Source organism: Pollachius pollachius (genome assembly GCF_949987615.1).
Source record: "Pollachius pollachius genome assembly, chromosome: 2".
Classification (NCBI taxonomy): Eukaryota; Metazoa; Chordata; class Actinopteri; order Gadiformes; family Gadidae; genus Pollachius; species Pollachius pollachius.
The window spans coordinates 30,931,615-30,944,353 of record NC_136935.1 but is presented as its reverse complement, the minus strand read 5'-3'; the positions used below and the strand labels follow the sequence as shown (position 1 = coordinate 30,944,353).

General features: G+C 42.1%; 3 protein-coding genes across 3 annotated transcripts; 2 read left to right on the top strand and 1 right to left on the bottom strand.

Moving 5' to 3' along the window:
• Positions 1-480: 480 nt before the first annotated feature.
• Positions 481-2,848, top strand: atad5b (ATPase family AAA domain containing 5b). The gene is made up of 3 exons (XM_079729746.1): positions 481-1,324; positions 1,432-1,575; positions 2,715-2,848. The coding sequence occupies exons 1-3, from the start codon at positions 732-734 to the stop codon at positions 2,794-2,796; spliced, it is 819 nt and encodes a 272-aa protein (XP_079585872.1). The 5' UTR covers positions 481-731; the 3' UTR covers positions 2,797-2,848.
• A 597-nt stretch (positions 2,849-3,445) lies between these two features.
• On the bottom strand, positions 3,446-6,334 carry tefm (transcription elongation factor, mitochondrial). Its single transcript, XM_079729745.1, has 5 exons — positions 6,202-6,334; positions 5,598-6,073; positions 5,361-5,510; positions 5,032-5,210; positions 3,446-3,725 (listed from the first exon to the last, which is right to left on the bottom strand). The coding sequence occupies exons 1-5, from the start codon at positions 6,242-6,244 to the stop codon at positions 3,461-3,463; spliced, it is 1,113 nt and encodes a 370-aa protein (XP_079585871.1). The 5' UTR covers positions 6,245-6,334; the 3' UTR covers positions 3,446-3,460.
• A 552-nt stretch (positions 6,335-6,886) lies between these two features.
• Positions 6,887-11,988, top strand: adap2 (ArfGAP with dual PH domains 2). The gene is made up of 11 exons (XM_079730723.1): positions 6,887-7,120; positions 7,487-7,617; positions 8,084-8,175; positions 8,460-8,548; positions 8,711-8,823; positions 8,922-9,068; positions 9,436-9,519; positions 10,059-10,121; positions 10,314-10,391; positions 10,646-10,874; positions 11,075-11,988. The coding sequence occupies exons 1-11, from the start codon at positions 7,033-7,035 to the stop codon at positions 11,104-11,106; spliced, it is 1,146 nt and encodes a 381-aa protein (XP_079586849.1). The 5' UTR covers positions 6,887-7,032; the 3' UTR covers positions 11,107-11,988.
• The last annotated feature ends 751 nt before the right edge of the window (positions 11,989-12,739 follow it).

Genomic DNA, 12,739 nt, shown 5'->3' with positions numbered 1-12,739 from the left:
TGTATTAACGTCACTATTTATCTGGTCACTTTTAATGATGTGGGCACATGACTGACCCAGTCTCCTGAATGACACATCGCCCTACCTGACCACCCTACGTTAATGGTATTGGCTTCCTTCTCATCCTTGTTCTGACCAAGATGGGAGCAAAACGATTTTAATGTTGAAAATGTACACCTATGGATCAATATACAGTGTGTTTTCAACTGTTTGTATTATGTTTTCGCATTGACTTTGGTATTGTTTAATTGTAGGCACTAAGGATGGTGAAGAGAGGGTAAAGTGCGTTCCCCTGCCAGCTGACGCTGCTGGCTACAGTGTGTCTTGTCTCAACACTTTGACTAAACGGAATATATTGCACCTTCTTAAGGCAGGTATTTGTATGTGTGTGTGTGTGGGGGGGAGGGTTGATACATGTTTGAAATATAATTTTGTTTCAATTATTCTTTTATCTTCAGTGCCAGTCCTGGGCTGAGCCAGAAAATGAGCTTCTGACCGTCCTTACTGAAAGCTGGCGAAGGCATTTTCCCCTGTTGTATTCAAACCTGGAGCTACTCCTACCTCTACCAGCCAGCACCCAGGGAACAACAAACTGTTGCCCAGATAAAGACCCCAAAGCTGGGGCGAACACTGAACCACCTGCACCTGCCACTGCCAGCCAACCTCGAGTCAAACAACGAGGACAACAACCAGGTGAAAATATTGACCTGACGGCTGCATCATCATCAACAATGCGGACCTGTTTAAGAAACACCTCCAGGCTGAGTAGAAGGAAGGGCATTTTGACATCTACTGGCTGTAGCAGATCGTCTCCTAATAGCGCTCTCCAACCACCACAAAAGGAAGGGCAGGGGTCTCTGGAGGGAACTCATTTAGCACCCCAGGGCTCTGTGGATAAAACTGGTGATAAAGGAATCAGAGCGTCGACACACCGAGGGTTGGAGGCCTTAGCCCACTTTGTCGACCTCATGTCTTACCTAGACTCCACCATGGAAAACGTGGAACCGCACGTTTCAGGGCCGTGTGTCTCCAAAGACTTTTTCTGGACAGGAGCTGAGGTGAAGGACGGCCTTGTGGATGAGACGAGAGAAGAAGGGGGAGAGAGGACCTGGAGGCAGTTGGAGAGGCTGTCGGAGATCCAGGCTGCTGTTGAGGGCTTGGGATTTCATGTTTACCGGGGGAGGGTGTCCACAGCGAGCAGTGGCGCCCCGACATGGAGGCAGGAAGTTGGGGGCGTGGAGGGGGAGGAGCCCGTGGACAGACTGTCCCTTCCTGGGTCCACCCTGAGACAGAGCTCTGGGGGGCACCTTCTACCCCAGCACAGGTGTGGAAACCTTGATTTAGCTGTAATTAGCCCGTATGAATCTTGGATGCCCTATACCCTGTCTAGTTTTCACTTCAAACAACATGTATCTGATCCGGTAACTCTAGCACGGCCCAGCGGAGGTTTGAGCTGAGCCGGGCGGTCCTCCAGAACCGGGGGTTCAGTCTGTTGGGGAGCAGACGGGTAGTCTGCCTGGACTACATGTCCACCCTGCGCTCCATCTGTCACCACCAGCTACAGAAGCACGGCAGGTGAGCAACATACTGCCATGTGGGTTTTGACTCAGCCGGCTCGATGCCAGTTTTATTGGTTGGGATTTCCCGGGGAAAGGTAGACTCAACAGAGAAGGCATGGCTTGGTTGACGTTCCTGAAACATGTTGGACTATGACAATATGTAAAGTGCTTTGGGTGTCTTGAAAAGCATTGGACAAATATAATATATTATTTAAATCTAAAATCATTGCTATTGAAAGTAGATAGATTCTTCTAAACCACATGTCCTGCTATCAGGGTGGTTGCAGTAGGGGGTGCTGTTGCCTTGCATCCTGGCTTTTTATTGCTGATTTGACTCCCAGCTGCAAGGAGATCCCAAGCAGATTGAGTTGAGGATGGGGACCCGGTGATAAACACCAAAAACGTAACCATGGGGGTGATTTTGTAGCCTTGAGACCATCCTGATCACTTGACTACACATTCTGTTTGCTAAACAGATCAGTCTGGACCTCTATCTGGCTACATATTTACAGAAGTTGCAATGTAAATTGTGTCCAATGCATTGTATTTGACGTAAAATACAGGCCACAGCTGCAAAAAAAAACGAATGTTGTCTCCCGAAAGCAACAAGGGGTAATGTCAACATGAGTAGGGTAGACACAGCCATATGTGCAGAAATAGACTCCATAACAACTAGAACATGCACTATTGTATCATTCATCACATGTATCCACTGGACAGCACACAGTGATCACGTTATGTACCGATGATTGGCTGAAGTTGATCTGTTAGGGCAAGTATGTGGTAGATGTGGTGAAACAGAATGTGAAGTGATCAGCAATAGTGACAGGACGATATCATCGGCTGATATTTGCGTTTTTTACGTGTATCGGCATCTGCTTCTTTTTTTTTTAACAGAAAGTTCAAGAAATTGTCCTTTTTTAAATTGAGACTTATTATCATCATTGTCACTTTAATGATGTAAATTGAGGGAGCAAAAGCAGTATCGGTTCCAAATATTGGCTCAAGAAAATAGGTATCGGTGTATCGGCTAAGGCTCATTGTAAAAAAATAACGGTATCGGTCCTAAAAAAATCGGTCCAACCCTAATCAGGATGGTCTCAGGCTTATTTTATGTGCTGTGGTGAATAATTATGACCTTGCTATTTGTAATAGGTTTCAGAATTACCTGCGCAGCATTCATCTGGCTCTCTCCAACACAACGATGCAACAGCTGGCTGAGGAGTGCATGGAGTGAATTATTGAAGTCTTTTGAGTCATGAGTCAGTTTACGTGTTTTTTGACATCTGATTAATTCAATTCTTTATTGTCTCATGAAATGTATGCATCAATGTATACAGTCGAGGGGAAAAACTGTCCTGTGTAAATACATTTAAGGGAAAACAAGTATAAATAAAACCCATATTTTTGTAACTTCTGTTCCAGTTATTGTTATTTTATTCCTACAGGAACTTATTAGATAGGTGTTGAGGTTCAGAGACCGCAGGAATGGAAGTGGCCCACTATTTATTTTACCAAAACATGCCTACCAAGAAGCAAAACCCACACATTTCCCACATCACCAAGTTCCCACAATATTATGTCTAACAGTTCAACAGCGCTTGTGTTCAAAATGCAAAAGACTGCTTTGCATTTACATAGTAAAAGAAAAAGTTTAAAAATATATAATTACAGAGAAAAGGTTGGTTTCATGGTTTCACACACCAGCTCATGATCATCCAGGAGGAAACTTGAATCAAAGACCGTGATCCTTCAAGGCTCCCGTCTTCAACCAGCTACTGAAACACGCCTGCAACCACATCAACCATCTCCTGGTAGGTACCTGGTCCTGCTGTTGGGTTGGTTGTGAAGGAGCTGTCCTTGCCCAAACTAGGCTGGGACTAACCCAACCTGGGCCGGGCCTACCTAGACGACTCACTGAGCAGCTCGTAGAAGGCCACGGCCTGCAGCAGGGCGTCACACAGCTCCTCGCCCCCTCGGCCCCGCCCCATCTGGAAGGCGTTCCTGTACTTCAGCAGCAGGTCCTGGGGGAAGTTAAGCCGCGGCAGCTTCTGCGTCACCGACTCGGTCATCATCTGACGCACGGCCTGGGCGCCGCTGGTCCGCGACTCCCCAACCATCAGGCCGAAGTGGCGCCCCACGGCCAGACGCATCATGTTCAGGACCCTGAGGAGGAGGATGAGCTTGACTTTACACTTGCGTACATTTACACCTTTTTAAGTAGTATAGTAGTCTTGATGTTAAATAATTGTTTTAGATGTTTTATTCTTGCATTAATAGCAATAGCAGAAATGTTGATGCAGCATTGCTTAGCCCCAATTTAGAATGGGAGAACACAATTTGGAGGCCCTGGCCTAAACCTATTAGTTATTTAATCTTTCTCACGGTAACCATCAATATTGGTATTGGGGAACGAATTAGGGATTGATAAATCTACTTTGTATCAGACATCAAGATCTGCATATGACCAATTTAACTTTGAAATTTCACCTTAAAAAAATACGCAATGGTCCAAAAGAAAATGTTCAAATCTAAAATAATGTACAGATTTGTATCCAGCTGTTCTGCACTTTCTATAAAACAAAAAAAAAGAAATCGAAAAACTTGATTATGTTTTAAGTTTGTGATCGTTTGACGCTTAAATCGAAATCAAAATTCAATTAATCGCCCAACCCTAGCATAATTACACGTTCCCGCTTATCAGGTTATTTTTTGCGCTATTTAACGGGGCCCCTAGTCTACCAGCCTACCCAGTGGACTGCACCAAGTGGTAGGCTTAAAAGCACGTTCATGGTCCTGGTGATAACGAGACGCCTCTTCAGTGATGCGCTCACGCTTACACGTGTTCCCGACAGCGACCGTTCCTGTGCACTGCGTTGGGAATCTAAATGTTCTTCACAGCAGGGTTTTTTTATCCGATAAACAGTCAGAACTAAACAGAACTTAGTAGGGTCCGTTTTAATTTGAACGCCTTTATTTTCTTGTAGCCTATCACCTACTATCCTTTTGCTTTTATTTACGAGAAGCATATTGTATTGGCACTCTATGGAAGGCTACACTTGCCCTTATCTAGAGCTGGTTTACCAGTACACAATGTTTAAAACTGAGCAAAGTCGGTTGTCTGACGGTTACAACGTCAATCAATGGTAAAGTATGTGATATGATGGTTAATTATTTTATATTGAGTAAAACTTTTATGTTCCGCCATGTTCATGTTCACTAGTAAACCAGACATCAACAGCTGGGAAACTTATCAAAATCTGGCCCCAGTCGCCGGCCAGAAGTAGAATCATAAGAGCGTCATGAGGTGTCGTTCACGAGAACTTTCCGACGTCGCGAAAATGTTTTCCCGCGATGTGAACACGCCATAACTATCCAGTAAACTTCTGGGTGGACACGCCCAATTGTGCTGTTACCACTCAAACCCGGTGGTAAAATAGGGGCCCTTTAATTGAATTGATCATTGTATTACCTGGGAGGTGTGTTTGAGTCTGCCTGGTAGATTTTGGGCTCCAGCAGTGCAAACAGCATGGCCTCCACTGAGCGCATGTGAGCCATGATGGGGAACAGAGTTGTGTTCTGTAGGGAGATAGAGGGCTTCTCCACCAAGTAGAAGTCTGCTGGGGGCAGCTGTGACACAACATTAGAGATCTGGTGCAAGAAACAAATGAGCACAAGTTACTAGTGTACAGATGTAGGTCTCCTTATATGTGCGTGCTGTTTTTTTTTTTTTAAAGCAAATAGCATAATTAGGATACTATCCAACATGAAATTAACAATCTGGCCAGAGTCTATACTTGCATCATTTAAGTAAGACGAAGCAATGTAGGTCCCCTTTAAAAAGTTAGGACAGTCCAGTTGTTGCCAGTCTAGCACCATCATCCCTCTGTCCACATGGGCCCAGGCAACTTTGTTAGTCCCACATATTATTGACACTATGGAAGTGGCTTCCTGAAAGATAAACACATTTTGGAATGAGCATGCACCGCAATTCACTTAGGATAAAATGTTAACTTAAATTAGTAAGGTAAGGGTCACCTCAAGCCAGGCTCTGTCCACCTCAGGTTTGATAAACTTCATCAATTGAACCTTCACCTTCTTCTCTTTCTTGAGCGGATTGAGAATAGAGTTAAAAACTACGAGCGCACTCTTGTGCTTCAGCAGGGGCACATTCACCACGCTCTCGAGACTTCTGAAAGGTCCATTTTTGGTCCTGTAATCAACAATGTTGACCGACTTGCGTCCTCGCAAGAGCTTGACACCTGCCAGCTCTAGCTCCGTAGCATTGTTCAGGGTCCGGAGGATGACCTCCCTCTGGTCTGCAGTAAAGCAGGTGTCCAGCGATAGGTCATCTGTACACGGTGCAGTGGGGATGAGGTTTGCATTCAGGGTCTCGAACCCTGCTACGGGGACGCGACTTCTCCAGCAACACGTGCATTGAAGATACCGGGGTTCAAGTTCAGGGAAGGCTCCATGAGGACGGCTGAACAAACCAGATGGGCCGGAATTATTTCCTGTAGGGTTAATAAATACGGCAGCCATTAGATGTAATCGGGAGGATAATAAATAGACAAACTAGATTAGCCGGTCGGGTACTTTTGCATTGATAATAGCAAATGAGGTGCACGTCTTTGAAACATACCCCTCTGAATAAATGTTGACACTAATCGTCTGGCGACCAACATAGTCCTTAGCTTATATATATATATATATTTATGGACAATTCGTTTAAAGCATTGTTGAGCTCTAATAACTTTGCCTTTCGCCCTAGTTGTTGTCCGTTACTCTACAAAAGCCCGACCTTAAACAAGGCTACTGGGAAAGTCGTTCCGCGCTATACTTTTATTCCGCAGTAGGAAGGAATGCCTTCCACATTTAATTTAACACTTTCAAACTATCTCACACACACGTATTAAATGTATTAAGTAAGGTATTATTGTAGGCCTGGCACTGTTTCTAGATTATAACTAGCTTATTTCTTTAAATACTATATATTTTTGTAGACTTCATACACGATAACTTTTTTTAGATAATCACACTGGAAAATGTTGATGTTAAAGAAACGTCCAAATCTTTAAGTGATGACACGGCATGACACATTGCAGTAATAAGCACAACTTGTGAATGCGCTACACACATTTATTCCATTTGATACAGACTTGGGGGAATGCAAAGCTCAAGGGACATAGATAATTTTAAAAGTAATTCCATACCATAATAGCATGTTTATATAGAAATATGAATAGAAACTGATCTGACTTCCTGTTTCTGTTATTTCTGAGTTACTGTGTTGTGTGGCCTGGGAGAACAATAAACCGTGTCGGGTTTTTGTGCCGAGAGGAAATTCTCAATCTCTTGGCCCACTGAAAGGAACCCAGTAGTTGTTACCTTTGTGCAAATATGGACTACTTGTTACACTGTAGCCTCTTAGGTGGGACTTAATAGCCATTTCAATAGCAGCAACCTGTGACCTATGGCAAATCCGGAAAGAAATAAGAAGATCTTGCTTGATTTGATGAAACAGCCAGGAAATCACTTGTGTGCTGATTGCGGAGGCCCAGGTGAGTACATATTTGTGATATTTTGTTTAAGAGATGGTAGAATATTTTCAAAACATTCATGTGTAGTTTTTATCTGATTTATAACACATCAAAGGTACGTTTTCACATTTTGAACATGGGGAAGTGTAAGTACATACTTTCTTTGTATGTTCCTCTTGATCGTTTGTACACGGCACGCAACATTCACAAGTTCAAATAGAATGTAAAACTCTACATATACCTAGGAAAATAAATTAAGTGCCATATAGATAATATTTTGATAAAGGTACCTGCCTATTGTAAATACTGGCAAACAAAATGTACTGTATAATGTCCAGTCTATGTTGTCTTCTGTCTCACCGAGTTAATATATCAATTATTTTATAGATCCGGACTGGGCCTCATACGTCCTTGGTATTTTCGTGTGTCTGAACTGCTCTGGAACACACCGGGACTTACCGGCTGTCAGCAGAGTCAAGTCCATACGCCTGGACTACTGGGAAGACTCTCTTGTTGAGGTAAAGCGAGGGCTATAATAATATTAATAATAATGAGTGATCATAGGCGATAATCAGGGATAGAACAAAAGCAAAAACATACTCAACATACTAACCCATTACTCCTCCTTGTCTTGCCTTTTAGCCTTTGTTGTGTACAAATCATTTTATGTTTTTTTTGTTCTCAGGCTATTATATCTTATTATAAACAAAATAGTTAGTGGTATATAGGTGGTATTATTGACTTTGTGCAAGTTTTTGGTTATTGGACCAATTACCTCAAATCTATTGGATGGTTTCTGTTAGCCTCGCTTTACATTTAGACTGGCCTAGTAGACAAATTAATGAATCATCAGCTGAACTGCAATTTCCTCACAAATCAATTAATTCTTCACTATATTCACACATTGCTTCCAAACGGCCTACAATCCGAACAATATATAAAACAATTAGACATTGACCATGCTGTAATCTCTTTTTGTTTCAGTTCATGAGAAAAAAGGGCAACACTTCCTCCAATTCTGTGTTTGAGAAATGCATCCCTGCGTTTTTCTATCAGCCACAACAGAAAGATTGTGTGTGAGTGACGATTTTGGTAAAGTGAAAAATGTGATGTGAAAAATACTAAACGGAAAGAGTGCGTGGAAAGAGAGCCCTGTATGAGGAACAGATTCTAGTGGTCCAGAACCATATATAAATATTGTAGGTGCATGTAGAACTGCATGTATCAAAATATATGTATAAATGGTGGCTACCCATGATGTTCAACATATTTAACGGCCAAAAAAGATTTAAAAATGAGTTCAAGCTCTGGGATGGTTACTTCTTACAACATTGACTGACGATGTCATGCCTCTTTCTAGTGTTCTTAGGGATCAATGGATCCGTGCAAAATACGAGAGAAGGGAATTCACAGGGGAAAACAATGCAGTTCCGCGTGACTATAACTCAGGTATGAACAACAACAAATGATGATGAACAAGAAAGTATTAACAAACCAAAGCCTCCATTACATTACTAATGCATCTGTAAGTGTGAACCCCATCCTCAGTGTGTAGTATGCATGGTTAGATAGGATGTCTTTAATAGACAACATGGATCTGCCGTAACCCAGACATATTGAAGGCAGCTCTATGGAAGAAGGGGAAGAACAAAAAGGCCTTTCTCAAGAGGACCTTCCTGCTCTGCCAGAGAGAGTTCACGCTCAGATACTTTGTCAGAGAAGACGTGGGTACTTTTTATGAACCATTTGATGGATTTCTGGCTGAACCACAAAGCCATGAGTATTGTGCATCACTGACTTCCTGCCCGCCCCCACCGCTCAGTCCAAGGTTCCCAAACGTGTGATCTACATGAAGGAACTGGACGCAGTTTTCCAGCCCGAGAAGATGGGCCACGCTCACGGCCTGCAGATCTCCTACCAGCAGGAGGAACGCACCAGGAATTTGTTTGTTTACCATGAGAGTGGACAGGTGAGGACTTGCCCACACATGTACCGTAGAAAACTGTGCATTGTTTAAATTGTGCAGGGAGGACTAACCTAGGCTATGGTTCATGGCCAGAGTAAGTGTAGCAGTCAGCTGATCCAGTGGTGATGCAAGATAAGGTGCTATAACCTGTCCACTGTCATGTCAGTAAAACATTTCATAAAATACACCCTGTGGCTATTAGGCTCTCCTGAATCACGGCATTAGTCCTGAGTTTATAAAGATTTAATTTTTTTGATTGTTGATAATATACATTTTTACTAGACATGCAATGAATTGCATATCATAATCAGATAACAAATAATAACTAAATTCAAATATCCTGCAAACTCAACTGGTACATTATTTTTAGGTAATTGTGTCCTGGTTTAATGCTATTCGAGCGACTAAGTTGGCATACCTCAAGAGGAAACACCCAGCTGCTCAAGAAAATGCGGTGAGAATTCAGCAGTTTAAAATTCTATTTGATTATGGAGAACATTGTGAAAGACCTGAAAGCTGTTACGTTGCAGTATATATGATTACAATTTTCCATCCACTTCCAGTTTGCTTTGCCTCTTTATACAAACTATTATCCTACCGGTCATGTAAATGTAAAGATCAGTCTGCTTTTCACTTGTTTCACAATAATTTGTAATATCATTTATTCATTCAAATTATAGTGCCATATCCTATTGAGTAAAGAGGATAACACAACAACATATGGAGAAGGCCAAGGCAAGTTCCCTTGGAAGTCTCCATATGTTGTAGTGTTACATCCTGGAATTCAAATGAGGGCATGTTGTCAATGATCTATACAGTTAAAGTAGAAAGTAGTTGTTTTATAGACATTATCTATCTCCTCCCATCTAAACACTGAAGCAAAATCATCCAAATGTAAAGGTGAATGCTGTGGAACTTCATATCGAACACTTAAACTTGCATAATGAAGTACTTTGGTCTATTAATCTGTTCCCCTTTTCTCTCCCTTTGCAGTTAATACCTTTGATTAGCAGGTGCTGCATGAAAGAAGGCTACATGGAAAAAACAGGCCCCTTGGTTAGTGGTTCACAAAGCACTTTCACAAAGCACTTTGTCCAAAATTGATCAATACAAATTTTCTGTTGACATATACTAAAGCATGATCCCTTCTGCCTATGTGTGTGCTTGTGTGTGTGTTTGTGTATGTGTGTGTTTGCATGTGTGTGTGTGTGTGTGTTTGTGTGTGTGTGCCTGTGTCCCATATGGCAGCAGTTGGAGCCATTCAAGAGGAGGTGGTTCACATTAAGTTTACAAGACAGAAAGCTTCTGTACTTTAAATCTCCAATGGTAACTTGACTATAAAAACAGAAACAAACAATAACATTCCCATTTGTATTAACGTGTGTGTGTGTGTGTGTGTTTGTTTGTGTGTGTGTGTGTGTGTGTGTGTGTGTGTGTGTGTGTGTGTGTGTGTGTGTGTGTGTGTGTGTGTGTGTGTGTGTGTGTGTGTGTGTGTGTGTGTGTGTGTGTGTGTGTGTGCTACTTGCTGTGCTTACTGATTCAAGTAGACACGTGCACATATCCACTGTGTTCCCCACCAGGATGCCACCGAACTGGGGGCCGTCTTCATCGGGACGGAGAGCCATGGCTACTCGGTCGACAGGCAGAGCCCAGCGGGGAGGCGCCAGGGCAAGTGGAACTGGGGCATCACCATGACGACCCCTGGGAGGGAGTTCATCTTCATGTGTGAACAGGAGCAGGACCAGGGGGAGTGGCTAGAGGCCCTCCAAGAGGTCATCTCCACACCCATGACTCTACAGGACTATTCCAGTGAGTGCCTCTGCTCTCCTCATGGTCTTCTAGCATCTATCCTCTTTATAGATATAAAATATATATATATATATATATATATATATATATATATATATATATATATATATATATATATACTGTAATGAGAGAGAGAGACAGAGACAGAGATGTGGTACTAAATGTGGTCTATTGTTGTCTGTCTGTCTTTCTTCCTCCAGATGAGGCAAATTGGAGGAGAAGAAGGAAGTGACACACAGCAGCAGGAAGAGGGACTTGATTGGTTGGTTTACAGAAGAGAGCATAAAGGGCGGGCCCAGGGCATAGGTCATATAGGCTGTCACCTTGGGTTCCATTCATCCTTTTTACTGTTTTTCATTGTAAATGCTAAGAATTATATTAAATTACACTAATTTATATTTTAATCACTTGACAATTACTTTGTTGTGTCACCATTTTTGTGTTGTTCAAAGAGGCATATTGTCGAGTGATTCTGAGTTGTTAATCTGTGGTTCCATTATAGCCCTGGTAGCTTTTGTGCAACTTTCTATTATGGTTGAGCCTTATTTAATTTTGGTTATGAGGATTTGCTATTGGCTGTTCACTTGTATGTGTGCTTTGGTGCATTATTTGTTAGTTATTTGCCCATCTGTAAATTGAGGCTCAAAACACTGACTTGTATTATTGGCAAGGAGCAGCCCGCTAGGTAAGCTGGCCTGCGGTGCATTTAATAGGGGCCCATAAGGACCTTAGTCCTGGGGCCCATTACACGTTAAAGCCCCCCCTGGCTGTTGGTATTGAGCTCTGGAGACTTGGGTTCAGGTCCAGCTGTGCTGGTCTCAATGGAAACCTTCTATTTGTAAGTAGGAAACGTAACAATGACATGTTAAATGTAATGTCAATCATAACCTCCGACCAAATCAGTGCTAGTGTCTCAGGGGAGAGAGCTGTTGGATATCAGCTGGATTCCTATCCCGCCATGGGTGGTCTCCATGTAAACCTAATGTAATCCTGTCATTTTGGATTGCCTATTATGTGTCTAAATTTATGAGTAACACCATGAACCCAAATAAAAGTGTTAGGGACATAAGGGCTCAGATGAAAAAAAAAAAAGTAATGTCTTCAACATTTGCGATTTTAGGCAATGTAATGGAATTGTTATGAGATAAGAGAAGATAATTGTATGCCTTCGCCATTGTAGGATTTGTAATTTCACGTATGGGACTGCATAGTTTAGGGCGATTGGGTTTTAAAAGGCTGTAATAGAGAACCCATATATTAGTGTTTTGTGATGCAGAGACATGTAGTAATGATATGTAGGTTATTCTGCAGGTGCTTTAAGGTGGACAATGATATGAGACAAACCATAATGGCAGAGATAATAAAACAAGTCTTTATAGCAAACAGAAAATACCAAAATTGTTGTGGTGTAGTGGTAATCACAAAATCAACACAGACAGGTTGATAGACATCATGTGTAAAGTTGAACACAGAGACCTCTTAATCCACTCTTTACAAACTGATTAAACCATCAGAGGAAAATATGGCATCAAGGATAAGAGATTCAGGGAGACAGCAAAAGGGAGAGAAAAGCAAAATAAAACATCAGGAAGAAGCTTGAATGATTAAAGAATGAGGGGTGCCGTTCGATTGTACAAGGAGATAGTGGATGCAGGTATCACACCCAAGACTCATAGCCCGGGTCTTGTGCGTGCCATGCTTGATTAACAATAAAATAGCCAATTTTATCACCCAAACATTACCATTTTTTTTACCATTACCAATTGTATGCTACACATCCTGGGAACATGATATAACCTTATTTTCTTCTCATATGGTTAGCTAAGAATCACAGAAATGTATTATGTGTTAAACACATTTTTGGG